The sequence below is a fragment of the Microtus oregoni genome, unplaced genomic scaffold, assembly GCF_018167655.1.
Source record: "Microtus oregoni isolate MIOR12 unplaced genomic scaffold, Mior012 000001F_ref0000356, whole genome shotgun sequence".
NCBI lineage: Eukaryota > Metazoa > Chordata > Mammalia > Rodentia > Cricetidae > Microtus > Microtus oregoni.
The window spans coordinates 85,649,782-85,677,749 of record NW_024543060.1 but is presented as its reverse complement, the minus strand read 5'-3'; the positions used below and the strand labels follow the sequence as shown (position 1 = coordinate 85,677,749).

General features: G+C 46.5%; 1 protein-coding gene across 1 annotated transcript; it reads left to right on the top strand.

Annotated features, from left to right (window-relative positions):
* Positions 1-3: 3 nt before the first annotated feature.
* Hal (histidine ammonia-lyase) lies at positions 4-27,933 on the top strand. The gene is made up of 20 exons (XM_041669872.1): positions 4-297; positions 757-817; positions 924-951; positions 1,137-1,211; positions 1,306-1,378; positions 1,491-1,557; positions 2,117-2,154; positions 2,766-2,891; positions 5,331-5,470; positions 7,476-7,523; positions 8,466-8,613; positions 9,944-10,039; positions 10,152-10,210; positions 11,592-11,672; positions 14,703-14,768; positions 14,845-15,010; positions 17,999-18,133; positions 22,838-22,946; positions 23,045-23,114; positions 24,992-27,933. Exons 1-20 carry the CDS (start codon positions 51-53, stop codon positions 25,130-25,132), a joined length of 1,974 nt encoding a protein of 657 aa, XP_041525806.1. The 5' UTR covers positions 4-50; the 3' UTR covers positions 25,133-27,933.
* Positions 27,934-27,968: the final 35 nt, after the last annotated feature.

Sequence of the window (27,968 nt, the reverse complement as noted above, 5' to 3'; positions counted from 1 at the left end):
GAAGGAGCCAGCGGCCTGTTGCTCAGAAGGGCTGTTCCAGTGTCCGAGCCATGCCTAGGTACACGGTGCACGTGCGTGGGGAATGGCTGGCGGTACCCTGCAGGGACGGGAAGCTCTCTGTAGGCTGGCTGGGCCGCGAGGCTGTGAGGCGCTACATGAAGAACAAACCGGACAATGGCGGCTTCGCCTCGGTGGATGAAGTGCGCTTCCTCGTGCGCCGGTGCAAGGGCCTGGGCCTGCTGGACAATGAGGACCTGCTGGAGGTAGCCTTGGAGGACAATGAGTTCGTAGAAGTGGGTAAGTGGCCCGCAGGGGAACAGGTTGAACTGCCGGAAGTCCCAGGGGAAATGACGGGGAAAATAGGCTTGCGCACTTGGCCTGGGGGAGCCTCAAGCTAAGCTTCTCATTCGCCCTGTCCTCAGCCTGCAGCAGATGTAGAGAGGCAGATCTTAAGTGACAAGAGACTGCACTTGAACCCAAAGCTGCAAATCTGAATCCCCTTGCAATCACAGCTTCCTTCTGCCATCAGATAAACCTCCTCAGGCCTTTCACCTACCGCCCCTCGCCTGCCTGCCTGCCTGTGTTATTGCTTTCCCGCTTAGAGCCGCTAAGGCCATGGGAAAATGTAGGAAGTCACGTGGCAGCAGCCATGTTTGTGCAATGCAAGCTCTGGGCATGGAGGGGCCATTCCTGGGTCTGGCAGCAGTCCAAGTGGTCTGCAAGGCCCCTCTCTCCCCTCCCCGCTTCTCGTTTCAGTCATTGAAGGCGATGTAATGTCTCCCGACTTCATTCCCTCGCAGCCGGAAGGAGTTTTCCTGTATCCTTTCTGCATCGTCTTTCGTCGGCACTGGGGGGCTGGGCCTGCCATGGTGGGACTGGGGCTTTCCCACTCTGGCCAGTATTGCTCCTTTACCTGGCTTCAGATACAGCAAATACCGGGAGCCTGAAAAGGTAAGCTCTGTGGGGAAAATGAAGTCCTGGCGACACAATACCCCTCTCCTTTTACAGAGGAGAGGGTTCACACCTGAGTGAATGCCACATGGAAGGACAGATTCATCCAGCTCCGAGTTGCTCCTACAGGGCCACCCCTCAGAAGCTGCCCCCCAGCTTACTGAGATTTCACTCCTTCTGTGCAGTACATTGCCTTGGATGGGGACAGTCTGAGCACAGAGGATCTGGTCAACTTGGGGAAGGGACGTTACAAGATAAAGGTACGTGGGGAAGGGAAAGGAGGCCAGCTTCCCCTGCCGTTTCCACCGGCCACGGAAGACTTTCACAGGCTGGCTCTGGCCAATGCTTTCCTAGCTCACTTCAACTGCGGAGAAGAAGGTGCAGCAGTCCAGGGAAGTCATCGACAGCATCATAAAAGAGAAGACAGGTACCGCTTCCGCTTCCTCTGGGTGTCCTGGCGTTGTTTTTATGGACAAACGTAAGAACAAAACTTCCATCGAATCTAATCACGAGGGCGTCTGCTTACCTTTTTATTCCAGTTGTGTACGGCATCACTACAGGTTTTGGGAAGTTTGCCAGAACTGTGATCCCCGTCCATAAGCTACAGTAAGTCTCGACTGCACATCCTCGCCACCCACCTGCCCCGACTTTGCGATTTCGCCTCCACCAAGATGGTTCACACTGGCTACATTGACATTCATTGAGCAGTGACATTCAGTGAGACCAGTGGCTCTCAACCTTCCTAAGGCTGCGACTCTTTAATACAGTTCTTCACGTTGTGATGACTGCAGCCATAAATTTATTTCATTGCTACTTCATGACTGTAACTTTGCTACCATTATGAATCATAACATAAATATCTGATATGCAGGTATAAATATCTGGTAAGTGACCCCTAACGCAGTAGCCACCTATACGTTGAAAACCATTGCTTTAGACCAAGCCTTGGGTAACAAATGCTCACACAACCCTGTGAGACGGCCACTCTTCTCATGGATCTTGGTGGACAGTGTGAGGCTTGAGCTGACTTGTACCCAGCTCATCACGAGCGAACCAGACCTACCGTCCCCTGCCCATCTGAAGCCGTAACTCTTGTTTCCTTCATATTCCCGGCCGAGGGAGCGTGTTCACCCAAGCTAAGAGGGTTCTCACTTTTCTCTTCCAGGGAGCTTCAGGTCAACTTAGTTCGTTCCCATTCTTCAGGTAAATGGTTCCTAGTATTGGGTGCCTCCTAAATCACCTTAGATCACCTGGATGACCAGCGTAGTGCTACCAGCTACATCAGCTCATGTGTCCTGAATGCATGCCAAGGGCCAGGTGCTAGGGACCCAGGAGTGTGAGCAGATGACGTCAGACCAGACCGACCTTGTGCTGCAGCTCAGAAGACAGAATGGGCCTGGTAGAGGGGATGCGCTTAAGATAGGAGCGTGTATGCAATCCTTTGAAGAGAGTGTTGTGCTTTGGGGAAAGAATGAAGGCTAGTATTGGGGGCATGAGCTAGGTAGATTAAGCTATGGGCCCCTCACTCTGAAGGGGGCCTGTGTCAAGGCCTCTCTGCATATTCTGAAGGTGTGTGGGCAGGTGAGGTTCACTGCAAGGAACTGAGAAGGAGAACTGGGTCTCTAGCTTAGTCTGGACGAGATTTGAGGAGCCAGACAGGTAACAGGGAGGGCCATCTATCCAGCTTCAGAAAGCCAAGAGAAGACTGGCAAAAGTAGGGAAAGACCCAAGAGGTGAGGGTGGGCAGGAGGTGAGGGATTTGGTTTTGAGGCTTTTTTTTTTTTCTTGAAGAAAATGACAGTTCTGCTTTGTAGGTGTTGGGAAGCCACTCAGTCCTGAAAGGTGTCGGATGCTCTTGGCTTTGAGGATTAATGTTTTAGCTAAAGGATACAGCGGGATTTCCTTGGAGACCCTGAAACAAGTTATTGAAGTGTTTAATGGTAAGGCACTGACTCCTTCATTGGGCCTTCCGGAGAAGTTGGCCACACCCCAAAAAGTATATTGGGATGACTAGATGCCAAGGCTAAAGAGAAAAGAATCGAGATGAGTGTAAAACGGGTTTGGCAAGAAGGAGAACCAGTTGTCAAGTAGCAAGGATGGCAGCTCTAGCTGTTCCCACAAATGTCACCCTATCTTGTGATATCATATGAGATAAACATGAACCCTACCAGTACGCCAGTAAGTTCAGGCCTACACAGAGCTTGCTATTCAATGGTGCCCATCTATGATCAGAGAAATGGCAGCAAGTCATTCATAAACATGATTCCTGGATTATGTCCATCCCAAAGGCAGTGGTTCCAGTTGGTACCCAGGAATCTGTACTTTTAATGCTCCACGCCTCCCCCTTCCCCCGGCCCCATGATGGATAAGTTGTACTCACACATGAAAATCTAACTCTGTAAAAAGGTAGGTCAAAATGTGAAGAGGTTAACGATTGACTTAGCCCATGAAGGCCACTGTGGGATAGGACATGACGCCACGCAACTCAGTCCTTAAAGGGGAGGCCAGATTTGCAAGGCTCAGGAAGCTGCCCCTTCACACAGCTAAGGATAAAACATGAGGTCGATAGGAATCCTAGAGCTCCTTGGGGGAAAGGGACGGGAAAAGACACAAGGTCTCACAGTCATGCAGAGAAGACCAGACACCTGAGTTGCTATGCAGAGGGCCCAGGGAACTCATAAATGTCACACACTGACCAGCAAAGGTCACAATCTACAGGCTATAGGGCTATTTACACAGATCTGTAGTGATCACGTCTACAAGCTCGGCTCCACCACAAGCCTCAAACCCCAAGACAGTAGAGCTCCGACTTTGAATGATAGATGCATTTAAGGCATCTCTGGGTCCCTGCTGCTCTGAGAATTCCCCAGGTCACCTGTAGTCTGGAAACTGGCCCACGGTTGGCACTGACGTGTCTGACTGATGTCATTTAGCAACAACTGTAGAAACAGTCACCACGAGAGGGCTTTATTTTAGGAAACAGAAGCCTCCTTTTAGGGGGTAACTTTTGGGGAGATTTCTGAAAAATAGCACATGCTTATACATAAGCGGGCATAGTGTATGGGGTGGTAAGTGAATGACAGGAGACAGAGAGAGTTTTGCCTGTAAAGTTATTGTTAAACAATTACGTTATTAGTACTTTTGTCTTTGGTGTGTGCCGATGGAGACCATACTTTGTTTCCCAGCCACCGAGACCCAAATAATTAATAATAACTATATTAATTACAACACTGTTTGGCTCAGGAGTATTCCTGGCTATCTCTTATGTTTTAATTTAACCAATTTCTTTTTTTAAAAAAATATTTATTTATTCTGTATACAATATTCTGTCTGTGTGTATGCCTGCAGGCCAGAAGAGGGCACCAGACCCCATTACAGATGGTTGGGAGCCACCATGTGGTTGCTGGGAATTGAACTCAGTACCTTTAGGAAGAGCAGGCAATGCTCTTAACCTCTGAGCCATCTCTCCAGCCCCCTATTTCTATTAGTCTGCATTGCCACGTGGCCGTGGCGTTGCCTCATTTCCTACATGTCTTGTTTCCTTGGAGGCTGGCTGGTGTCTGACCTGACTTTGCCTTCTTTTTCTCTGTATCTCCTCTCGAATTTCCCACCTGACTTTACTTTGCTACGTCATTGGTCAAAACAGCTTTATTCATTAACCACTAAAAGCAACACATATATAGAAGGACATCCGACATCAAGAAAGTGTGCCATGTCCTTCTTTCTAAAGTAGACATTTTACTTTGTAAAAAGTAAACACTTACATGTTTTAAAGCATTCTCCAACAGCTTTTATTGGCTGCATATAATCTGCTCACATGAATGTCCTGTAATTCTGTATCTTAATGATTTCTAACGTTTTGCTCTTAGAAACCAGGATGTGACCATCAACAGCTAGTTTATAATTGTGTTTCTGAGATACCGCTAGAACCCTAAGAGTGACGTCATGACAGCCGAGCCTCATGTCCTTCCCTCTGGAAGCCTGCCCTCCATACACACACCTTCCTTCCTTCCTTCCTTCCTTCCTTCCTTCCTTCTTCTCTCCCTCCCTCCACACTCACCTTCCTCTTTCATAACAACTTAACTGGTTCTGCTCTCTCTCTTTCTCTCTCAGTTTTTTGAGACAGGGTTTCTCTGTGTAGCCCTGGCCATCCTGGAACTCACTCTGTAGACCAGGCTGACCTAGAACTCACAGAGATCCAACTGCCTCTGCCTCCCAAGTACTGCCTAGTTGTGCCTCCGAAATGATCATTCTTGGATATGTAATCTCAAAATGACTCTAAACTCTGTTGGAAATGAGGATTGTCCTCACTGGCAAAGCAAGGATAATTACAACGGTGCAAACCCACTTGAAGTCACTGATGCCGGCTTGTCTTGCAGCCTCCTGCCTGTCCTACGTTCCAGAGAAAGGAACGGTGGGTGCCAGTGGAGATCTTGCGCCTCTCTCTCATCTTGCTCTGGGACTCATTGGAGAAGGAAAGATGTGGTCCCCAAAGAGCGGCTGGGCTGATGCTAAATACGTAAGCCTCACGTAATAGCTTCCTCCATAGTGATTCTCCTCTGCTGGAGCCGGGAGACTGGCGTGTGTTCTCTCACACCTTCATGGCTGTCCAGTTATAGATGAGTCAACTCAAGCCCAGGAAAGAATATCGGCTTCCATATTCCCCTGCCAGCATCCAAGATATGTAGATTTGGATGGGAACATATAGTCACTTGTTTTAGTTTTAGGAATTTGCTGTGCACTCACGAGACTACTGACACCCACTGGGGAGGTCACAGTGGGTCACAATTGAATTGGGGAGCTTACCTTACAAGTGAGAGTTATGAAAGACAGAGCCTGCTGTGTAGTCTCTAGAAAGCACAACCTGTTGTTAAGCTTGTCAGGAAGGCATGTTTTACATGAAGCTTGTGATGGTTTCTTCCTGAACAAATCTCAGCTGAGCAGCCCACCACATTGTTCAAAGTGTCCTCTGTGAGTAGATACGAGGCACCCAAACAGTAAGTGAAAGAGACAGAGGATTGGGACTGGAGAGATGGTTCAACGGTTAAGAGCACTGACTGCTCTTCCAGAGGACCTGGATTCAATTCCCAGCACCTACATGGCAGCTCACAACTGTCTGTAACTCCAGTTCCAGGGCATCTGGCACCCTCACACAGATATGCAGGCAAAATACCAATGCACATAAATTCAAAAAAATTGAGAGAGAGAGAGAGAGAGAGAGAGAGAGAGAAAGAGAATCCAAGTTCAAGGTCATTTTTCTTCCATGCAACCTATCTTGGTTCTGTCTCTGTGGACAGTGTTTCCTCGGCCACCTTAACGTGGCAGCCAGCCTGACCCTTGGTCAACAGCAAATCCAAACACACCCTAGCTAAACTTCTAGCATTTCCCTCATCTTTAGGATAAAGGCCATCATGTGACTTCAAGAGTGTTGTTTTCCATGTGATCCTCATAGCCCTTCCCACCCAGGGTCTTGATGGCAGAAATTATAGAGTTAGCTTGCAGCTGGAATGTGCTCTGGGCTAAGCAGAAGGCACAACACTTTGTTCCCATTTGTTTCTTTTATCCTGAGAAGTCCTCTAGGAATCCACCCTCTCTGCTCCTCTGCTCCTTTCTTCCCAAGTCACCCACACATAGGTGGTTACGTCTTATTTGTTTCCCAAGCACTCAGCCCTTGTGTGGCCTGAGTGCCCTGAGCTTGTGTGTTTCTGCTGTGTGTACCCTCAGCCCAGCTCAACACCCTGCAGTGAGAAGTGCTCAAACCCTGAGAAATGGACAGAGTTAATTAAGAGGCAGTGGTCTGTCTTTCTCTCACTTTGACTCCATCTTCCTTTCCCCACCAGGGGAATCTCATGCAGTTGCAGCCTTTACTTCTGTTACCTGAGAGAAATCATATTCTGTCCCCTTCCTTTTGGAATTCTGGCTCTACCTAGTTGAGGGGATTCCATAACCTCCTTTTTATTGGTGTGCACACATTTGCTCCTAAGCCTGTTGGTGACAGAGGATGCAGAAACAAGGGTAAAGGACCATCTGAGGTCATGCTTTCGATGCAGAAGCATGCATATAGACAGCTAGCCTGGAGCCCAGCCTTAACCCAGAGTTGTCAAGGTGAGGAGTCTCAAAGACTGACACCCAACACAGAGGAACTTGAAAGCAAAACGAGACAGGGTTTCTATGTGTAGCTTTGGAGCCTGCCCTGGAACTCATTCTGTAGACCAGGCTGACCTTGACCTCACAGAGATCCACCTGCTTCTGCTTCCTGAGTGCTAGGATTAAAGGCGTGCAAGCCCAGCGCAAAACATATTCTGTAGGCAACCATGTTCTTGCTTCAAAAGTTCACAAGTTATTTAAAAAACTAAGCCTGCTTCCTCACTAAATAGACATAGTTGCTGGTCCCAAGAACCTGGCATAATCTTTTATAATACAAACTTTGGAACTGAGAGTATTTCACTGGGCTCCGTATGAAGTTAAAAACTAAGCTGGTGTTTCAAGTAATAACCATGTTCATGCTTTTAATCATTCAACAGGTCCTAGAAGCCCACGGGTTGAAACCAGTTGTTCTGAAACCAAAAGAGGTAAGTCAGTCAAGAAAAACTTGTTTGTGTGAGCGAATCTTTACATATGCAGTTTTCATCCTTAATGGCAGCCTCATCAGTTCCTGAAACACAGTTTATGTGTTGATTGACAGCTACAAAAGGACTCTTCTGTGAATATTTAAGATTATTCATGCCACTAGTCCCCAAGGGTTGTCTAAGAACATAAATTTCAAATATAGTTTTCTAATGTTTTTAGTAAGAACTGCTTAGTCAAGGTCCCTTAAGATGCTCTCAGCCACAATTTTGGACCAAGATTGTTTTAGGATGTCCTTGAACATGATGGAACTTTGGACCAGGATAGTCTCAGGATGTCTTGTCTGTGATGGAACTTTGGACCAGGATAGTCTTAGGATATCTTGTCTATGATGGAACTTTGGACCAGAATAGTCTCAGGATCTAAGTCTTCTTGTCTATGATGGAACTTTGGACCAGAATAGTCTCAGGATCTAAGTCTTGTTGTCTATGATGGAACTTTGGATCAGGGTAGTCTTTGGATGTCTTGAACATGATGGAACTTTGGACCAGTATAGTCTTAGGATGTCTTGCTTATGGCGGTGAGAAGCTATTAAAGAATAGAACACAGAGGGCTGAAGATGCTCCACACATTCCGGAGTGCAGGGCCACGCGGTGCCTTGACAAGGGAAGTCAACAGGTACCCTTTGGCCAGATCTGTGCTAATGATTCCAGATATGACGCCACTCAAGCTCATGAATATGCATGGCTGGCCCACACGTGTGAAAACACACAGACACACCAGATATGACGCCACTCAAGCTCATGAATATGCACACCTAGCCCACACGTGTGAAAACACACAGATACCCAGTTCAGTCAACTGGCCAGTTTCTCTCCTACAAGGACAGATCTCCTCGTCTGTGGGTTCGTTACCCACAGTAAGAAACTTTTCTCCCTTTCCCACAGGGCCTGGCACTCATTAACGGGACCCAGATGATCACTTCCCTGGGCTGCGAGGCCGTGGAGCGAGCCAGCGCCATTGCCCGGCAGGCTGACATTGTGGCTGCCTTGACCCTCGAGGTGCTGAAGGGCACCACCAAAGCCTTCGATACTGGTCAGCAGGCTCTGTTTATTTACTCATTCAACCAGGGTGACTTGGCTGACAGAGGTGGAGGGGGTGAGGGGGCAGGGAAGAGCGAGAAGACGCAGGTGCTCCTAATAGACCCAGGACTGCCACAGCTGCACCTGAGTTCTGTTACGTTCAGTCCTGTAACAATGACATTCTGGGTTTTTTGTTTTGTTTTGTTGGAGACAAGGTTTTTCTGTAGCTTTGGACAAGAGCTAGCTTCTGTCCTGTTGCTAGCTCTTGTAAGACCAGACTGGCCTCAAACTCACAGAGATCCACCTGCCTCTGCCTCCCGAGTGCTGGGATTAAAGGCGTGCGCCACCACGGCCTGGCTAACAATGACATTGAGAAGACAGACACTAAGCAACCTGATCTAGATCACTGGTGATCTGGGCATGCCAAAGTAGACATTGCTTTAGGAGTCAGTGTGTAAGACTTGAAACTCCAAAAAAAGGGGGGAGGGAGGGGCTGGGAAGAACTCAGTAGGTAAAGATCTTGTTTTGTAAGTACAAGAACCTAAGTTCGATCCCTAGAACTGACATTTTAAAACTTGAACGCGGTAGTGTGTTCTTGTAATGCATCCCAGCTCTCAGGAGACGGAGACAGCAGATCCCTGGTGCTTGCTGGTCAGCCCAGCTTCCTTAATGAGTTTCAGGCCAGTGAAGGACTCTGTTCCAAAATGAAAAATAAGGGAAAGGGGGAAGGGAGGTGAACGGTGCCTAAGGAACACCTATGCTTGCTCTCTGGCTTCCATACGTACATTCATTATATTCTCGGGCACCTGTGCATGTGCTCATGCATGGGTAGACAGACACGTGTGCGCATACACACACACACACACACACACACACACACACAGACACACACACATACAGAGATTGCAAGTGCCCTGATAAGAAAATTGGGAAGGCGAAATGATATAAGTATCTGTAGCTCATCTAGGAATTAATGAATATCAAAGGCTCCGTGTTAATACGTAGAGCGGAAAATGTCCAGAAACGACTTGGTTAAATTAAGCCACTACGCACACTGTCTGCTGTCACCAGTCCAGGTCCTTCAAGGGTGGGCCTGGGGTCTTGTGTCACGTTCCTAAGTGTACTCCGCCAACAGTTTGTGTGCCAACATCTACAACAGAGCCAATTGTGTAGATAAAGGAAAATTTGCCTTTGGGTTGGAGTATTTAATTCTGTATGATGAGTGAGAACTCTCAGGACTTTAGAGGGTCCTGCCAGCATTGTGGATGGTCCGGAACCCTCTGTGGTTCATTCTGATATCAGAATTGCACAGACTTTTTTTTTTTTGCCTCCTTCAATTCTAGACATTCATGCAGTCCGCCCTCACCGTGGGCAAATTGAAGTTGCATTCCGGTTCCGGTCCCTCTTGGACTCGGATCACCACCCATCAGAAATCGCAGGTCTGGACAAGTTTGTCTGAGTGGGCTCATGGGTGCTGTGTGTGTTGGAGAGACCAGTAATGTGTTGCCTGTTTTCTTCCCCACAACTCCTCCCCCGCCCTTCCTCGCCCAGAAAGCCACAGGTTCTGCGACCGTGTCCAAGATGCATATACCTTGCGCTGCTGTCCTCAGGTAAAGTCAAGAAGCAGGAGCCTAGCAAAGGCTCCTTCCCCAAATTCAGAGGGGGAAAAAAAATAGAAAAAGAGGAAAGATTTAGAAAATCATGTCGTGGCCAAATGTAATCCAAATCTCTCTGCTGCTTCTGTTAAAAAAATATGCATTTTATATCCATTTCTCTTGTGGTTATCAGCTTCTTTCTGGGTCAGCTAGACTCCTCATTTCTTGACCTCCTGTGTTGATACACTCCAATGGCTAAGTAGCATTGGAGAGTCTCACTGTAGGGAAAAACTATAATCAGTCAGTCAGGAATGTTCAAAGGAAAGTGATCACTGAATTCTGCCTTTCAGAATTCAAGTGTCCATGGGGCGTGTCTCTTCTTCCTCTTACTATCACAAATGACTCTCTGACACAATTTTAAGAAGTGGGTGCAGCTGCTTCTGCATCATCTGACTGACGAGGAGTTACAGACACCTCAGGAACTGAGCTGTCACTCAAGTTCTGGTCGAGAGACTAAGAGAGCGTTTGCCCTCGAGCAAATCCCTCACTGCCTATGACTCAACAAGCGCTCATTAAACAATAGCTCACAAAACGTCCACGGGAGAACTGCTAAATCAGCTGAACCGTAAGACTAAGTCCTGGTTTAAGAGCCCCTGCTAGTCTAAGAATGATGTTTGGCTCCAAATGATGGGCTCCATTATCAGTATCTTCCAAATACTAATTTCATTGAATTTTCCCAACTGTGAAATTGATACTTTCTCCCATTTTGCATCCAGGACCTGATGAACGGGGTTCAGTACCTTCCTCGCCCAAGATCATAGCATAGATCTTATCTTCTGGTCTTCTGAGAGAAGCCAGAAGTGTACCATGGCTGGCCGTCCTGGGGCAAGGTGCAGGGTGGCAGCTTTCCTTATGAGCATCTTCAGTGTGGTGCTTTATGCTTCTTGACATCAAACCCTGGATGGCTACCGCCTGGGTGATCTCTGCAAGTCATGTCCAAGAGAGGCCTATAATATCTTATTTACTTCTTACAAACAGAAAGTAACTGTCATCGTCTAATTCCCAAATCACTGTTCCAACCAGAAATCTACCTTGCCTACATCCTACCACCGGCATGGAAATGCAATTCTTTATGGCTAGGGCTGGCACTTTTTTCCTATACTGCAATGTTTTGCATATAAGTCTAATATTTTTTTGTATTTATTTTATATATTATATTAATGTATTTATTCTAATTTGTTTTACTGAGAACTTGTTAGTTGTCTTTATATCCTAAAGGAGCCAATTATACCTGTTATGATCTTAACTGCAAGGACTGGAGATGGTGTTTTACAAGAATATTGACATTCTTATTGGATAATAAGCATATACATTTTTTTTTTTTTTTGCACTTTAGGTCCACGGGGTGGTGAATGATACCATAGCATTTGTGAAGGACATCATTACTACAGAACTGAACAGTGCTACAGACAACCCTGTATCTTTTGAATGTTCTACACGGTTGCAGCTTTCTTTAGCTGGCTGTGTTAGGGTCTGTGTCGAGTTAGTCTGTCTCTAGGTAGATGTTCCAGTCCCTGGAGCTGAGCACTTGGGGGCTTCTTCTAGGTCGGAGTCGGTAAGTGGCAGAAACAGACCCGCGAATGTAGGTTTTGAGTCTAGCTTTTAAAATTGACCCATAAAATACTAAGGCAGCATTTGTGGATATGTTTCACCAAGGCACTGGCTGAAAGTCACTGCTGAGGTTGTGATTAGCGCCTCCTAGGCTGGCCTTCCCTTCTGCAGCCTGGTTCTAGTGATGCAGGATGCACCGAGCAGAAAATGACATGCTAGCAAGCACATCCAAGTGTTCCCGGTGACGTAAGGTTTCCCCAGCCTCAGGTTTCCTTCTGCCGTGGACTCTGCTCAGGTCACAGTATACGTATCTGTACACACGGTTAAGAACGCTTACGTTTTCATTCCTTGTGGAGAGGGGCCTTTTCTCCTTCACAGGATCTCTTTCCCCTAGAGAGTCTCTTTTTTTTCTCTCTCTCTCTTTTTGAAGCTGAGCTAATTAATCGGGGTACAGTCTTCCCAGAGGCATCGCTGCCTTTGAAAACAGGCAAGCCTCTTAAGAACGCTTTTCTTCCCAATCAGGGAGAAGCCGCCTAGGGAGCCACCGTGAGAGCAGCTCACAGCCCTGGTGAGCAGATGGCCGGTTACCCAACAGCTGTGGCAGGCTGGCTCACCGAGGCTTGAGGGTGCTTTTTCCGTAAGCCTACCTTAGGATTTCTTTTATGTTCTCCGAGGTCGCTTCATGAGTTCAAACCGGTAGTCACTAATCCTTGGGATTACGAATCTGTCACTCATTCTAGAAGGAACAACGTTTTTTATGCATGCTGTGTTTGTGGTCTTGCTCTTCAGTGGTACAGGGGCAATTCTATACCAGCACAGTTAGACCCTTAAGGGTGACTCAAGAGTTAAAAGGGAAAGGATTAGCATGAATTTGCTGGTTATGGGTGACAGATGTTTATTTAATTTTCTCCCAGCCATAATTTCAGCCAAAAGTCCCCTAGCTTCTTAATAAAAGACTCTTGATTGTGGATGAATTTTCAGCGAGTTGAGAATACCTCTAGTCCCGATGTTCCCTGAGAGGACAGGTTTCTCCATGCTGCCCTGCACGTAAAGAGCAGCCAGTGCAGAAAGGCGGGTGTTAGGGAAGTTGGAAGTTGCTGGAATTCTAATGACTAACAAAGTTGGGAAACAATAGAATAATACGGCATGTTTAGTTACTGAATTAGAGCAGCAGTCAGTCAATGCAAGGATTCAGGGGACCGAGAGAAGACTATGTCCGTGTGGAGTATTGGCTGTAGGATACTTTCCATTGCAAAAATCTTTGCGTGCTCAAATCCCTAATTTACTTGTGGATGGCCCACTCACTTCTTCCTGGACTTTTAAGTCCTCTCTAGATTACCCATGACACCTAGTACAATGTAAATACTACATAAATAGTTGTTCTATTGTATTATTTAGGGAACAATGACAAGAAAATGCCTGCACACACTCAGTATAGATACAACTTTTATTTTTTTTAATTATTTATTTATATAATATTTTAAATGTACATTGGTGCTTTGCCTGCATGTATGTATGTCTGTGTAAGAGGGTAGGATCCTCTGGAACTGGAGTGACAGACAATCTTGAGAAGGCAATATGGTTGCTGGGAATTGAACCTGGGTCTTCTGGAAGAGCAGTCAGTGCTCTTAACTGCTGAGTCATCTCTCCAGCCCCGACCCAATTTTTTTTTCTCAATATTGTCATTCAGAGGTTGGCTCATGCCACAGATTCAAACCCTGATAATGATTAGGTAAATATATTGTTCATAAAGCCCAGAGGGAAAACATAAACTTTTGGAACCAGGATGGAGGGCCTTTTACTAGCTTTGCCTTGTGCCTGCTGGCTTCAACAAAGTGTGCTATAGACTGGGACTATCTCTAGGGGTAATCACACTCCGAGAGTCCAGAGTTCCCTCCTGCAGAAGGGGGTCTTTAGGACCTGTTGGCTACTGAACACTAGCACAGGATCTCCGAGGACAGAGTGGGGAAACAGTCCCAGCATGGATTATTCCAGCTGTTTCGAAGGGCGCTCTATCAGCCAAATCTTCAATTCAACAGCTTCTTCTCCGGAGCATGGGCTCGCAGCTCCACACGAGAAATAGAATTTGGTTTCAAACCAGGGGTTCGTGTTAGTGGTTTCAGCTTTTGAGTACAATTGTTAAATTGGTGGAGTAGAAAAGTAGGAGTTGATATCACAGATCCCAAGAGAAAACGTTTCATATCCCATGGTCTCCAATTATTTGTATACAATTTACTGTGTGTGTGTGTGTGTGTGTGTGTGTGTGTGTGTGTCTGTGAGGTGTGGGATGTGTGGTACATGTGTTGTGTCTGTATGGGGTGGTGTGTGGTGTATGTCTGTGTGGTGTGTGTTGTATCTGTATGGTGAGTGTGGGGTGTGTGTCTGTGTGGTGTGGTGTGTATATATGGTGTGTGTTGTGTGTCTATAGTGGGTGTGCTATGTGTCTGTGCTGTGGTGTGTGTGATGTGTGCGTGTTGTGTGTCTGTGTAGAGTGGTGTGTGTATGTCTATGTGGTGTGTGTGTGGTGTGTTTATACGGTGGGTGTGTGCTATGTGTCTGTGGTGTGGAGTGTGTGTGTTGTATGTCTATGATGTGTGGTGTGTGTATGATGTGTGTGTCTGTGTCTTGTGTGTGTATTGTGTGTCTATATGGTGGGTGTGTGGTGTGTGTCTGGTGAGGGTGTGTGTGTGTGTTGTGTGTCTGTGTGGTGTGGTGTGTGTATGTGTGTGTGTGGTGTGTGTGTGTATTCCTGTCAACAACTGCTTCCGGGAAGACTTATCTTCCCTCTATCTGTTCAACGACTGCCACTTCAATACTAAACATAAGCAGATGGGGATAGGAGTCACCCTTGAAGTGAGCAACAATGTTATGTGTAAGCCTTAACCTGTTTTGAAAGATGGTCTTTGCCAGTCGAGGGGAGACGATTTCGGGAGGAAACTTCCATGGTGAATACCCAGCCAAAGTAAGTTTTCCGACTGGGCTCCTGACCCCGGAAGTACATTCCGAAGCTGGCCAGCTGAACTGAACTGTTTTCTTAGGCCCTGGACTATTTGGCCATTGGCGTCCATGAACTCGCGGCAATCAGTGAGAGAAGAATCGAAAGGCTGTGCAACCCTTCGCTCAGCGAGCTGCCTGCCTTCCTGGTGGCTGAAGGAGGGCTGAACTCTGGATTCATGATAGCCCACTGCACCGCAGCAGCCCTGGGTAAGGACAGCACCCTTTGTCAGAACACAAGCCCCGCCCCGGAGGGCCTTTCCAGATTCCCTCAAAGAATCACCCTCTGCCTTGGAATGAGCTCTGCTGCTGCTTCTCTTTCCTGTGCATCCTACCACGCATGCCTAGCACAGCAAACAGGTTGAATTTTCACACTGTCTTAGAAAACATAAGACCTAAACCGTGTAATGCTGCAAGATAATAATGCAACCGTAAGGTATAAGGGGAAAATGCCCCAGAGAAAACAATCCCAACATGACATTTGAACTTTGTCTGTTTAGCTTTTCCCCCAAAAACAATCAGAGGAAAAAAAAGAGACAGTTATAGTCGATGGCAAAAGTTGAACCAAATTGAATGCTTAAACTTTGGAGATCTTCTACTAGACACACTATCCACTAAAAGGTTAAGATGAGCTCTAACATATAAAAATACTTCCAGCTGGGTTTTGGTGGCGCATGCCTTTAATCCCAGCACTCCAGAGGCAGAGGCAGCTGGAACTCTGAGTTTGAGACCAGTGTGGTCTATAAGAGCTTGTTCCAGAACAGTTAGGGCTGTTACACAGAGAAACCCTGTCCCCAAAACCACACAAATAAATAAATAAACACTTCCAAGAAGCAATGTGCCTCCTGGAAACTGAGCTCAGGGCAGCTGGTTTCCTATTCGAAACCACAAGGAGTAGATAACTAACCCATCAGAAGGATGCCCGCCACAAAGTTAGTACCAGTGGCCTTTCTTATTTCCCCTCCCTTAACCATAGCAACAGTCCCAGGAGGGAGGAGACACTGTTATTACCGCCATTGGCCAGGCGAATAATCGGAGACCCCAGAAGCTAAGTGACTTTTCCAATATTGCATAGTAATTGGATGCAGAGCAGAACTCAAATGCAGCCATATTTGGTACCCAACTTCGTGCACTCCCTTCCGCGAACTCCTTTTTATCAGCACCACCACCACCACCACCATCATCATCATCATCACTTCAGAGCTTTAGTAACAGGTACTTTCGGTTCGTCAACATAAGTTGTAGGCTTGTTACAACTTAAAAACCTTCAATGGCATATTGAGAAAAAACAGACATTAGTAAATAACAAATAAGCAAATAAGTAACAATAGCAACAGAACCTATATTTGTCATGATCCAAAAGAGATATCTTTACGTTAAAAGTATTTATTCTAACCATGTGTCTCATAGATAATGCAGATAGTTCTTTCTTATCCGGTTAAGTGGCAGAAAACCAAGTCCTTCAGGTCATTGGCGCCCATCTTTTTATTTCCTGTTGCCAGAATGCCGAGCCATGTTTTTCTCGTTGGAGAGCTAAATCGTTTGATGGAATGACTCATAGGCCTTCATTTATTCAGGCCCGCCCTGCTCAGTCCTCTGTGAGTGGGTTGCCTGCTTGCTCTAAGATTCTCTGGGTATCTGGATTGTGCCTGAAGCTGTAGCTCTTTGAGGTGGCTGCTGACCTTGGGTCTCATCTCCATGGTTCTCCTTCCCCTCACCCTTGCTGTCCTCTGTAGGTTGTCTTCTGGGATGAGGGCCCCCGTGGAATCACAGCCTGTGACCCCTAAACACAGCCTGTCTCACTGGTCTACCTTGCTGTCTTGCTCTCCGGGTGTCAGCACCCTCTTTCTAGTCCCCCTGCACAGGAAGCTTAGGATAGGGTGGCCCCTGCATGTTGAAAGAGGAGAACCTTTGTCTAGGATAAGGTGGGCATTGTTGGGCCTGGCCTTCTGATCGCTCGGTCTTTCCCCAGCTCTCATTATTCTGGTAACCCTGATGGTAACTGCATGGAGAATCTCTACCACATAAAGAGAGTACAGGCTATGTCTTTACTGCCTTGGGCTTGAATTCTGCCAGGGGCTGTAACCTTTCCTGCCTCAGCAAATCTTTCTTGGTGTCAATCATCTCAGTGAAACCATACCCATTTCTTAGGATGAACCACTTTATTGTTTGGAAAACCTTCCTTCCCAGGCAGGAGCTGTGGTTATGAGGCTGCCTGGGGTCCTGGCCTTGATGCTGGTGGTTGCCATGATGGCGGCTGGGATGTACCTCAGCAACTGTGGCTCCTCTCAGGGTGTGAGGGTCGTTAGGCTGCTGGGGCAGTGGGGTGGCTCAGGGTTCACACGAGTCCACTCTCTCTGTTCCTGCAGCTGGTCCATATCAAGAACCTTGTGTTCATCAGTGCATAATCTTAAAATAGAGTAGCCAGATTTAACAACCACAAAAAAAAAAAAAAAGAAATGCAGGATGCCCAGTTCTGTTTGAAAGACTTGGCATCGACTATGCTAAAGCAAAACCAACCAAACTTTTTTTTTAATTAAAAAAAATTCCCAGTTTAGCTGAACATCTTGTATTTTCTTTAACAGTACTACCTCAAAGGACTAGGTAACATGATGGTTAATTAAAAGCGTCTGGTGGAATCTAACCCCCAGATCTGCCATTTGTAACCAGTGTGGCGTCAGGCCTCTCCATCCTCTTGATACTGCCTCGGCTGCATAGACCCCACGATGGTGGCTGTACCTTACATCCGGCTGTCTTGAGTATTACATAGACTGCTTATCCATATACAGTCTTGGAGCTCTGCTTGGCTTCATGGGTCAAGGCCAGAGAGATGGCTCAGCAGTTAAGAGCACTGACTGCTCTTCCAGAAAACCTAGGTTCAATTCCCAGCACCCATATGGCAGCTCAAAACTGTCTGTCACTCCAGTTCCGGGGGATCCCACACGCTTACACAGACTTACATACATGCAGGCAAAACACCAAGGCATGTTTAAAAAATACATAAATAAATTTTTTAAAAAAGCATTGATTGACCTGTTTGTTTTTTTGACCGTGGCTCAGCACCATCTGGTGCTTGGGTCATGATCAAGAGTCCCTGGAGAGATCCTTCCACGCCGTGGAGACTCTGGGGGAGCTGTGTAATGTTTTGGCAGCATTCCTTTTTAGGGCCGCTGCCTCACTTGCTCTAGTCTCTTTCAGTTTCTGAGAACAAGGCTCTGTGCCACCCTTCGTCTGTGGATTCACTCTCTACCAGTGCTGCCACGGAGGACCACGTCTCCATGGGAGGATGGGCAGCCAGGAAGGCCCTCAGGGTCATCGAGCACGTAGAACAAGGTAAAGCCGGCCCTGGGAGGTGGACCTCACTGGGAAACTGGTTTTCCGGGTCTTTCTCAGAATGGAATAATCACTGCCCACTGAGTCAGTGTTTTTTTGGAAACTCCCTTGAAGTACAGGGTGCAGGTCCTCTGGCCCCTCCCAGAAACATTAGGGAGAAGGGGGGAGGGAGTGTGGCTAACGGCTTTCTAGGTGATTGGGTCCCTCACTGAAGATGAAGAACTACAGAACTACACAGAGACAATCTGACTCCTTCTGTAACTATTTTAATGGCGTGGGGGTTTTCTTTTTTTTCTTTTTTTTTTTTTTGGTTTTTCGAGACAGGGTTTCTCTGTGGTTTTGGAGCCTGTCCTGGAACTAGCTCTTGTAGACCAGGCTGGTCTCGAACTCACAGAGATCTGTCTGCCTCTGCCTCCCGAGTGCTGGGATTAAAGGTGTGCGCCACCACCGCCCGGCATGGCGTGGGGGTTTTCTTGACTTGTTTTAATATCTGGAAGTGGAGAGGACCATGAACCCTAGCAAGCCTCAACCGACTCGAAAGCCCAAACGTTGGCTCCCCGTTTTTTGTTTTCCCAGATTATTTTCAGGCAAATCTCCATGTTGTTTATATATACTTTCTCTCTTCAACATGAATGACTCCAGGTTGGAGAGATGGCTCAGGGATTAAGAGCATAGAAGACTCTGGTAGAGAACCAAGTTCAGTTAACAGAATCCAGACCAGGTGACTGCCTGGAACTCCAACCCTGGAGGCATCTACCTCCTCTGGCCTCTGTGTGTCCCAACATTTATACACACACGCACACACACTTGCTTTTTCCTTTTATTCAATCTAAGACCCCATTCTGTGTCACCCCCATCCAGGGAGAGGCTTTACCCCTCAGGCGAACCTCGCTGGAAACGCTGTCACAGACAGCGTAGACAGTTGTGGAGTTTTGTCTCCAACGTGATTTTAAGTCTGGTCAAGATAACTGTGCTGGTTAGTTTAGTTTTGTGTTGCTTTGTCAATCTGATACAAGCTAGAGTCATCTTGGAGGAAGCAACCTCAGCTGAGGAAAGGCCTCCATAACAATGCCATGTGGGCAAGTCTGTGGGGGCAATTTCTTGATTATTGATTGCTGAGGGGGGAATCCAGCACCCTGGGGACAATGACACCCCTGGGCAGGTGGTCCTGATGCTATAGGAAAGCAGGCTGAGCAAGCCACATGGAGCAAGCCAGTGAGCAGCACTAACCCTCCAGGCCTGTATCGTGTTAATTGCATGCATGCTTTCAGGGCTGTTTGGTACTGGACAACCGGTTGGTGCGTTCCTCCATAGGGAAGACTCATGTCTTCTCAGCATGCCTAAATTGCCTGTAGCTCTTCGTGTAGGCTTTTCCACATCCCATTAACAGGTCGATTTGTGCCGTCCTCATTCAGCTCCTGTTGTCAGTGCTTTCCTCTCAGCCAGGACGCCACACCACACCCAGCAGAATTAAACAGCCGAGCCCTGGTATCAGCCTCAAAGACAAACCCAAAGCCTTCCAGCTGCAGCGCCTCAGCCTTTCCTTTGGGCTGGTTCGAATGGGGATTCCAGGCCCCGTTTTAAATCCTATCGTCCTAGTTCCAGGCTTCGTTTACTCTAGAGTCATCCTCTACCCCTTGTTTTCCTTCTGCCTTTTGACTCAGCAAGACACCAGGCTAGTTTTCTGACAGGAGTTGGATGTTCTGGATTTTCCGGTAGCTTGTTCATGATCTCGCTTTCATGTTTTTTTTTTCCCTCGGACATTTCTGATGTTGTGACATGGATTCCAAAGATTTAATGAGTTGTAGACTCTCCCAGTTGTCAGAGATAAATCACTGGGAGAGTCGTGTTAGGGCCGCCCTCTGGCTACCTTCCCAATTGCTGCTTACCTTTGGTGAGAGTACAACAGCCCTCCATTAAATATTATCTCCTTAAGTTCCTGAGCTATCCCAGGATTGCTCGAGTTCTGTCACACAAGGAAAGAATAGCATAAGCTAAAGATGTGAGTTGATTTTTTTGTAGAGTTATATTCTATCATAATTCACCTCACCCCTTTAAAACATGTGGTTCAGTGGTTCTCATATATTCACTGAATTGAGCAACCACAAATCTTAGAACATCTCAAAAGAATGGATGTTTTTTTCATTTCAAAAGAAACCCTGTAGTCTTCAGTTCATCACGCCTCATCCTCCCTATTTCCAGTCATAGGCAACCACTATATTAGGTCCCTATATATAGATTTGCCCTCTATGAGACATTTAATGTAAATGGAGCCACACACTACGTGTTCCTTTAGTCCGGTTTCTCTTACCTGGCACACTACTTCCTGGTTTGTTCCTGTTCTAGTGTGTGTTAGCACTGGTTTGTTTGGCTTTGGTTGTCCTAAGTAACACAGTTACTGGATGCACTCACGGTGGAAAGACTGGTTTGTTTGTGCCTTTTGGTTGATGAGAATATTTTGGTGAGAGGTGAGTGTTTTCATTTGTCTGGACTGGAATGATGGTGCCAAACACTTGCTCTTCACTCATCGTTATGGGAGGTGGAGAAGGCTTTCCATGGCGGGCACACAATGGTATGTGCCTACCAGCCGAACTTAAAGACGCCCGTTTCTCCACGTCCTCGGTAGCTCTTGTTATCTGCCTATCATAGCGTGTTTATCTGAATCCATCACCTCCTTCTGCTTTACCTCCTATGCATTTGCCACGCATTACAAAACAGAGCGAGCGTCCACAAATGCAATTTAGGCCACACCATGCCCCAGCTTGAAAATTGCCAGTTACTTTCCAGGACTCAAAACCATATCCACCCCACTTCCTTAGGCCTAGAAGCCTGGCATGATCTGGCATTTGACTCTCACCCCCTTCTCTCATGCCGTCTCCATCCTCGAACCACAGTGTTGTCCTGTGATGCCAGGGAACACATCACCAGCAGCTCCGACTCCAAAGATTTCTGGTCCCTTCTCACTCCAACCACGTAGCTAAACAAACTTCTTCTCACACATCTTCCTTGGCTGGAGCTACTACAGCAGCTAACATTTTTCCTTCCTTTGTTTTGTTTTGTTCTATTCTGATAGCACTCAATACCTCTGATATAGTTAGACTTGTCTACTTCCCACAATGGCAAGGATCTCATCCAGCTTGGCCATATCGCTAGATATGATTCGGATTGATTGCTCAAATGTTCACATGGTGGTAAATGGTTGCCTAGTTATTTAGCCCTGTTCTCTCTGTTTATACCATGAAAGGGGACTCAGCAATAAGTACGAATTGGCTGTCTTACAAACATGTCCATTACTTAAGTTTGTTTTGATTACAGATGTTCGGCAAATCCCTTCAAATTCTGGAATCCAGTAGTGCTGGCTGTAAGTGTGAGGAGATACGAGGCTGCTTATCACAGCGCCCACTCCCTGTCCTTGCTTAAGCAACTAGCACGGGAGTCTGGAAAGTGTGGAAAGGCACTTGACACTTGAGCAGAGCATGCAACAGAGTGGGCGAGATGCACCCATCTCCTGCCCTTACAGAAACCAGCGTCGGTTCAGAGAAGCAAACAGTGGCCAACCTGGCAACTCTTTGTGTTAATGAACAAGACACTGAAGGGCAGCGTTACAGGAGGAGAATACAAGAGTCTGATCAAGTCTAAAGGGACCAAAAATGGCGTCTTCAAAGCAGAACCCATGATTAAGACCTGAATAACATATGGCCGTGTGTGTGTGTGTGTGTGTGTGCATGTCCATGCGTGTGATATATATATATATATATATATATATATATATATATATATATATATATATGGAGAGAGAGAGAGAGAGAGAGAGAGAGAGAGATTGAGAGGTGAATGAATTAATGTTATGTTGGAAAAGGAAAGCGTATACAGAAAGTAAGTCGTTTCGGGATGCATTACAGTGACGACACGGGGCATCCAAGAACAGATGCCAAAGTGCTTCAGGAAGGCCCTGCTGGATGATGATTGACGGTCTGTGCTCTGTGTCCAGAGGTAGCTGGAGGTGATCAGGGGTATGAGGTGTAGGAGTGTGGTCTCGATGAAGCAGTTGCCTCGGGGAATGGAAGATGGCTTGAAGTATAACAGCCGACTGGAAGAAGGAAGGAAATCAGGTCAAAGGGAACGCCTTCAATAACACAGGGCAGCAAAGTTCTGAAGGGAGGGAAAGAGTACCAAGTCAAGACAATTCTAGAGACAAGGCCATGCTTTTAAATTAGCCTCCTGGTAGGTAGAACACTAGACATGTTTCCAGTGTAACGAGTAGCTTATATATTTGCAATATACCTAAAGAGTACTGTTATTTATTTTTATATAGTATAATATATATATATATATATATATGGGGAGTTCTATATATATGAGGGGAGTTTCCCCTCCCCTCATCTCCTCCCAGATCCTCTCCAACCATCCAACAAAACACCTTTTTTCTCTCCCCCTAGGAAACAGAAAGACCAATAAAACAAATAACAGACCGGACTAAAATAAAGTCAAGCAAACAGAAGAAAAGGGGAAAGCACATAACACTGGTTGTAATAGGCGAACGTCCTTAATGGACGTTTGTAATGGCAGGCAATTTCTTTCTCTCGACACACAGAAATCCATGTTCGTGTACTTGACTCCTGGTAGTTGCAATTCTGGGTGATTTCAGCTCCACAGGATGAAGCCAGACTTGAACCAACCGCTGCTTCCATGTTTCTGTTTTAGTGTTGGCCATCGAACTCCTAGCTGCCTGCCAGGGCATAGAGTTTCTACGCCCCCTGAAAACAACCACTCCGCTGGAGAAGGTTTATGACCTGGTGCGCTCTGTAGTCAGGTAAAGTCAACGGGTCTCCGGGACCCACTCCATTTCAGAACGGTGGATCTCTACAGAGGCAGGCGTGTGGCTGACGGCTTGATCTTCTTTCTCTGAAGGCCCTGGATAAAAGATCGCTTCATGGCCCCGGACATCGAAGCAGCCCACAGACTACTTCTGGAGCAAAAGGCAAGCTGTTTCATGGCTGTGGGAAAGTGAATGGGGGCTGGGTGTGGCTAGCTGTCTGAGCCTTTCTCTCCTGACTGTTCCCAGGGAGAGATCACAGAGGGACAGAGCTGATTTGCAAGGTGACTAGTGCCAGCTGACAGCCCCCCAAAGGCCCAGGTTGAACCCAAATACCGACTGTGGGAGGATTAGAGGCAGAAATAGGTTTTAAATGAAAGTGGAGGCAGTATTCCTGAGGAGACTATTCATGAAGGTAGCCCATTAACCTTCTCTACATGCCCTCTGCCCTGCTAAAACTCGTCATCCTGCTGATGTTGGCACAGCTGCCACCACCAAATGAAGACGACCCTGTAAAGTCCCAGGGTTCCTTGTGTCCCTGCACCTGCCTGGCTCAGCAAGATCATTTTCTTTACTGCTTATCTCCTCTGATTATATCGGCCAAGGACTTAGGCAATTGATACAGGTGCCTTAAGGGTGGGTCAGCTTTCAATGCATACAAACAAAAAGATGCATACACCCTATGCAAATGAATACATATGCATATTTTACACATGTACTTATACGTGTCTCATGTATAATGTGTATATGCATATGTAATCCATATAATACTTTTTACATATATGTCATATATACATACACACATTTATATATACATATTTATATATTTTTTATATACACACATACACACACTTTATATATATATGCAAAGGCACATTTATATATACATATATGTATATACACATTTATGTATACATATGCATATACACATTTTATATATGTGCAAACACACATTTATATATATATACACACACATATATACACACACACACACATTTTGTTTTAATGCTTTAAAACCTTTAGAGTCATTAGGATCCCATTCCCTAGAATCTCTTGATTTCCCTTAGAGCTGTGACCTTGTTCTGGGGGAACAAACTTGCCCTTGAAACTTCACATCTCTGATTTCAGGAGGTGCACCCCATGTCCTTTGAGGGAACACGTCTTCCACGAGGGCCTAGCCTGTGAAGAATACATGTTCTTTTTCAGATTTGTTTCAGATAGTATCTCATGCTATGTTAGCTCAGGCTGGCTCAAGATAACTGAGCAGCTCAGGCTGGCCGCAAGCTCACAGCAGTCTTCTTCCCTCGGTGTATTCTAGAACCAAGGGTGTTAGGATTCAGGCAGGGGCCACCACTGCACAAGCTAAGAGTTTATTTTGTGAGGGCATAGAACAGGAAAGATTCCTTGGCTGTCGGGGGCCACTGGCAGAAAGAAAAGAAACTACACACCGAAAATGAGGCCTTAAGGAAATAGGTTGGTAGGCGAAGAGGAAAACCTGGCCATGTGTGTGACAGTCTTATCATCGTATACAAACCTAGCTTCCATCCCATAGTTCTCAGATGAAGGTGGAAGCTGACTCTGGCTTGTCCCAGGGGATGCTTATGGGGCTGGGCGACAGGCTGCATTTGCATACTGGTGGCCATAGAAACACAACCTCAGAGGAACTCATTGGACCACCTTTCAGCTCCCAAGCCTCATGCACTGTCCTATCCACCAACCCTGAGTAAGCGTCCAGAATCTCTCTGTGAGCTGCCAAGGTTCTGTTTGGTTTTTGTGGATTTGCTTGTTTGGCTCTGGAGTAGGAAGCAGCTTAAAACCCTTTACAATGTGAGCTTGGTTTTGGACTTTGTCTTTTTAAAATCCTTTAATGCAACTAATTAACACAAGAGTGTGTCAGATGGCTCAAAATATAAGCAAACAAGCTGCTACACGTTTGGCCAGGTATGGAGCGCGCTTTGGTTTGGGGTGAAGCTCTCATTTCTTCATAGCGCGTGAAACAACCTTATCCATATTTTGACTTTGTTCCCTTCCTTGCCTTTCAGGTGTGGGAAGTTGCCGCACCGTACATCGAGAAATACAGAATGGAACACATCCCGGAGTCCAGACCACTTTCTCCAACTGCGTTTTCATTAGAATCCCTGCGAAAGAATTCAGTCACCATTCCCGAGTCCGACGATCTTTAACGGGCTTCCTCGTGGTGGGGCACATCGGATGTGCCTGAGTCCAGCACAGCAGTTGTGTGCTGAAGGGGAGGCCCAGGAACTGCCCATGATGTATAGAACTCATCTCTTTTCAAGCATGCTCTGGTTAGGCCCGTGGCAGAATGCAGCCGCTGGCTCCAGAGCCTTGTTGCCGTGGTGGCTGGCTCCAGAGCCTTGTTGCCATGGTGGCTGGCTCCAGAGCCTTGTTCTTGTTGCCATGGTTTAAGGAGTGCTGGCTGTCTTCAGGTGGTGGCGTTTTCTTTCTTGGTTCATTCTTTTTTTAAGGATTGCCATAATTCCTTAGGTCTGTTTTTACTCTTAGGGAAATCATTATTTCAGAACATTCTTCTTAAAAACATTAGATTTTTGTGAACGTCTAAAAGCTTATCTATAGAAACTCTTGACTTTCTCCGATCGATTGGACCATACCATAACCTGACAAATATGCCTCAATTCAGAATTTGTTCTTAAGCCTTTCCTCCTTCTGCTAATTGAATCATAGAAAAAAAAAGTCTTTAGTAAGAGGAGCTAGCTCAGGGGGGTGCATAATTGAGTTCCATAACTGAGTTCATAGTGAGGATCCAAATTGAGTTCAGATCGTGAGCTTCAGTGTAAAAAAATAAAAATAAAAAGCCGGGTGCGGTAGTGGGCACCTGAACGCTGGGGGGACAGAGACAGGCAGCTCCTGGGGTCTCACTGCTCAGCCTATCTTGCAGAAATAGTGAGTTCCAGGTTCCGTGAGAAACCCTGCCTCAGAGCAACGGTGCAGGAAGTGCTAGACAAAGACATATAACATTTACCTTCTGGGCTCCACATATGCACAGGAGCAAGTGCACATGTAAACATTCACATTCACACACACACACACACACACACACACACACGAGGAGGGGAACAGGTTTGAAGCCATTAACTACAGAGGTTACCAGTTCTTTTCTGGGGGGTTGCTTTTGGTTGTTATCTGTGCCCTATGCTTAAATCACCCCTCAAAGATGAAAAGGGGGTTGAACATAAAGATTGCCCTGGCTGTGCCATGCCTTCCGTATTTCTCCATGCACTACACACATCTCTGAAACGCTTGGTCATGTGCTCAAGTTGAAGTTCCAAGTTAGTCCTGTCCCCTCCCATAACTTAGTACTCCATTCACCTGTCGGTAATAACTTTGCTAAGCATCCGCCTATTACACCGATGAAGCATTTGGGTGTGGGGGTGGGAGCCAACCCACTGCCAGCAATAGGTAATCATTAAAATTTGAGTTTTTTTGACTCAGGTCAGATGGGGCCTTCAGATATGTTGCCCAATCTCTGGCTCTCCCTCAAGCAGATAAAGAAGACTTTGTGTAATTGTTCAGAAGGGTCACGTGACCTTGTGACGTCCCAAGGCGAAGATCGATGACTATACCCATCACTGTAAAGGTGTACAAAACCCTGCGTGTGCAAAACCCTGAGTGTACAAGAATCTGGAAGTGTGGCTAGAAAGACTGTAGTTGGTTAGCAGAAAACACATGCCAGCATCCCTCCCTGGTCACAGACTACAGGGGTGCAAGAGGTAACCCCCAGTCTATTGCCACTCTTCTGAGCATACCTTGTTCACAATCACTGCCTTCAGCAATTCAAGAGGTGAAAACGGGCCCAGGAACAGGCTTAACTGCAGGTGTTGCTTTTTGTTGAATGTCAACACACACACACACACACACACACACACACACACACACACACAGAGGGAGAGCAAGAGAGAGAGCTTACCCATTCTTCTACCCAAGCTGCAGCAGAGGCAGCAAACCCCAGCACAGGGCTGTTCCCGCTCCTGGTTCAACAATGCTGGCTTCCTGTCCACTTCTGTCTTTCTTTGACAGATGTCATCCCTAGGTTTTGTATAGAGCTCTGTTAGTTCCCAGTCTTCAAGAGTATATAGGAGATACGGGGCAAGCTGTGTCAATGGCTTGCTATCATGATGTTCTTCAACTGGGGAGAAATTGAGCCTAGGGACGTGTGTGTTCATCACATGCACTGGCAGTGAGCTGCACTCCTATCTCCTACTTTTATTTGTTTTGAACAAAGTTTAGCACCTAATATTTGCTTTTCTGTTGCTGTGAGAGAACACTGGGAACAAAAGCTGCTTTGGCAGAGGAAAGGGTTTCTTCCGGTTTACACTCCCAGGGACGGTTCATCACCGCAGGCAGTCAGGGCAGCCATCTGGAGGAACGCCACTTGCTGCCTGTTGACTCTAATTATTTTACGTACCCCAGGCCCAGTTGCCTAGGGTTGGGGCCACCCACAGTGGGTTGTGTCTTCCCCACCAATTACCAATCAAGATAATCCTTCACAAACGTGACCACAGGGATGTGGGCGGTCCCTCAGCGGAGCCTTCCCAGTTGACTCCGATGCCCTATCAAGGTAAGAACTGTAGTTTACGACCACTCACCTTGACCTCTTTAAACAAAGCGAGGGGAGCTAGTCAGGTTTCTGAACGACTCAATCAGAAAAAGCTAACAGATCTGAGACAATGTGCTGAACCCAGGGCCTTGCCTGTGGAGGGGTGGCAAATGAGTTGGCATATCAGGGTTCCCTTCCTCGGGGTGCTTGCCTGGGTTTCTTCACTGAGGGCTGTAGGAGAACATAAAGTTTGCCAAAACTTCTGTTGTCACCTCTGCTGATTCCCTAGTAGCCAACACAAGCCGCGTGGCAAACCAGAGCCTGATATTATACGGCATGGACATATGACTTAGAATACATTCTCAAACGATCTACCCAGTTCATAAAACCTAATAAATATGTGGAAAGGGATACATTTCGTACAATTTTACTTGTGTTTTATT

Bases quoted from the DNA above. Each gene is read 5' to 3' on its own strand.
- Hal (XM_041669872.1), top strand. From the start codon at position 51: ATGCCTAGGTACACGGTGCACGTGCGTGGGGAATGGCTGGCGGTACCC. The intron at 10,211-11,591 runs GTAAAGTCAAGA...TTTGCACTTTAG, and splicing joins CCTTGCGCTGCTGTCCTCAG to GTCCACGGGGTGGTGAATGA. The intron at 23,115-24,991 runs GCAAGCTGTTTC...CTTGCCTTTCAG, and splicing joins GACTACTTCTGGAGCAAAAG to GTGTGGGAAGTTGCCGCACC.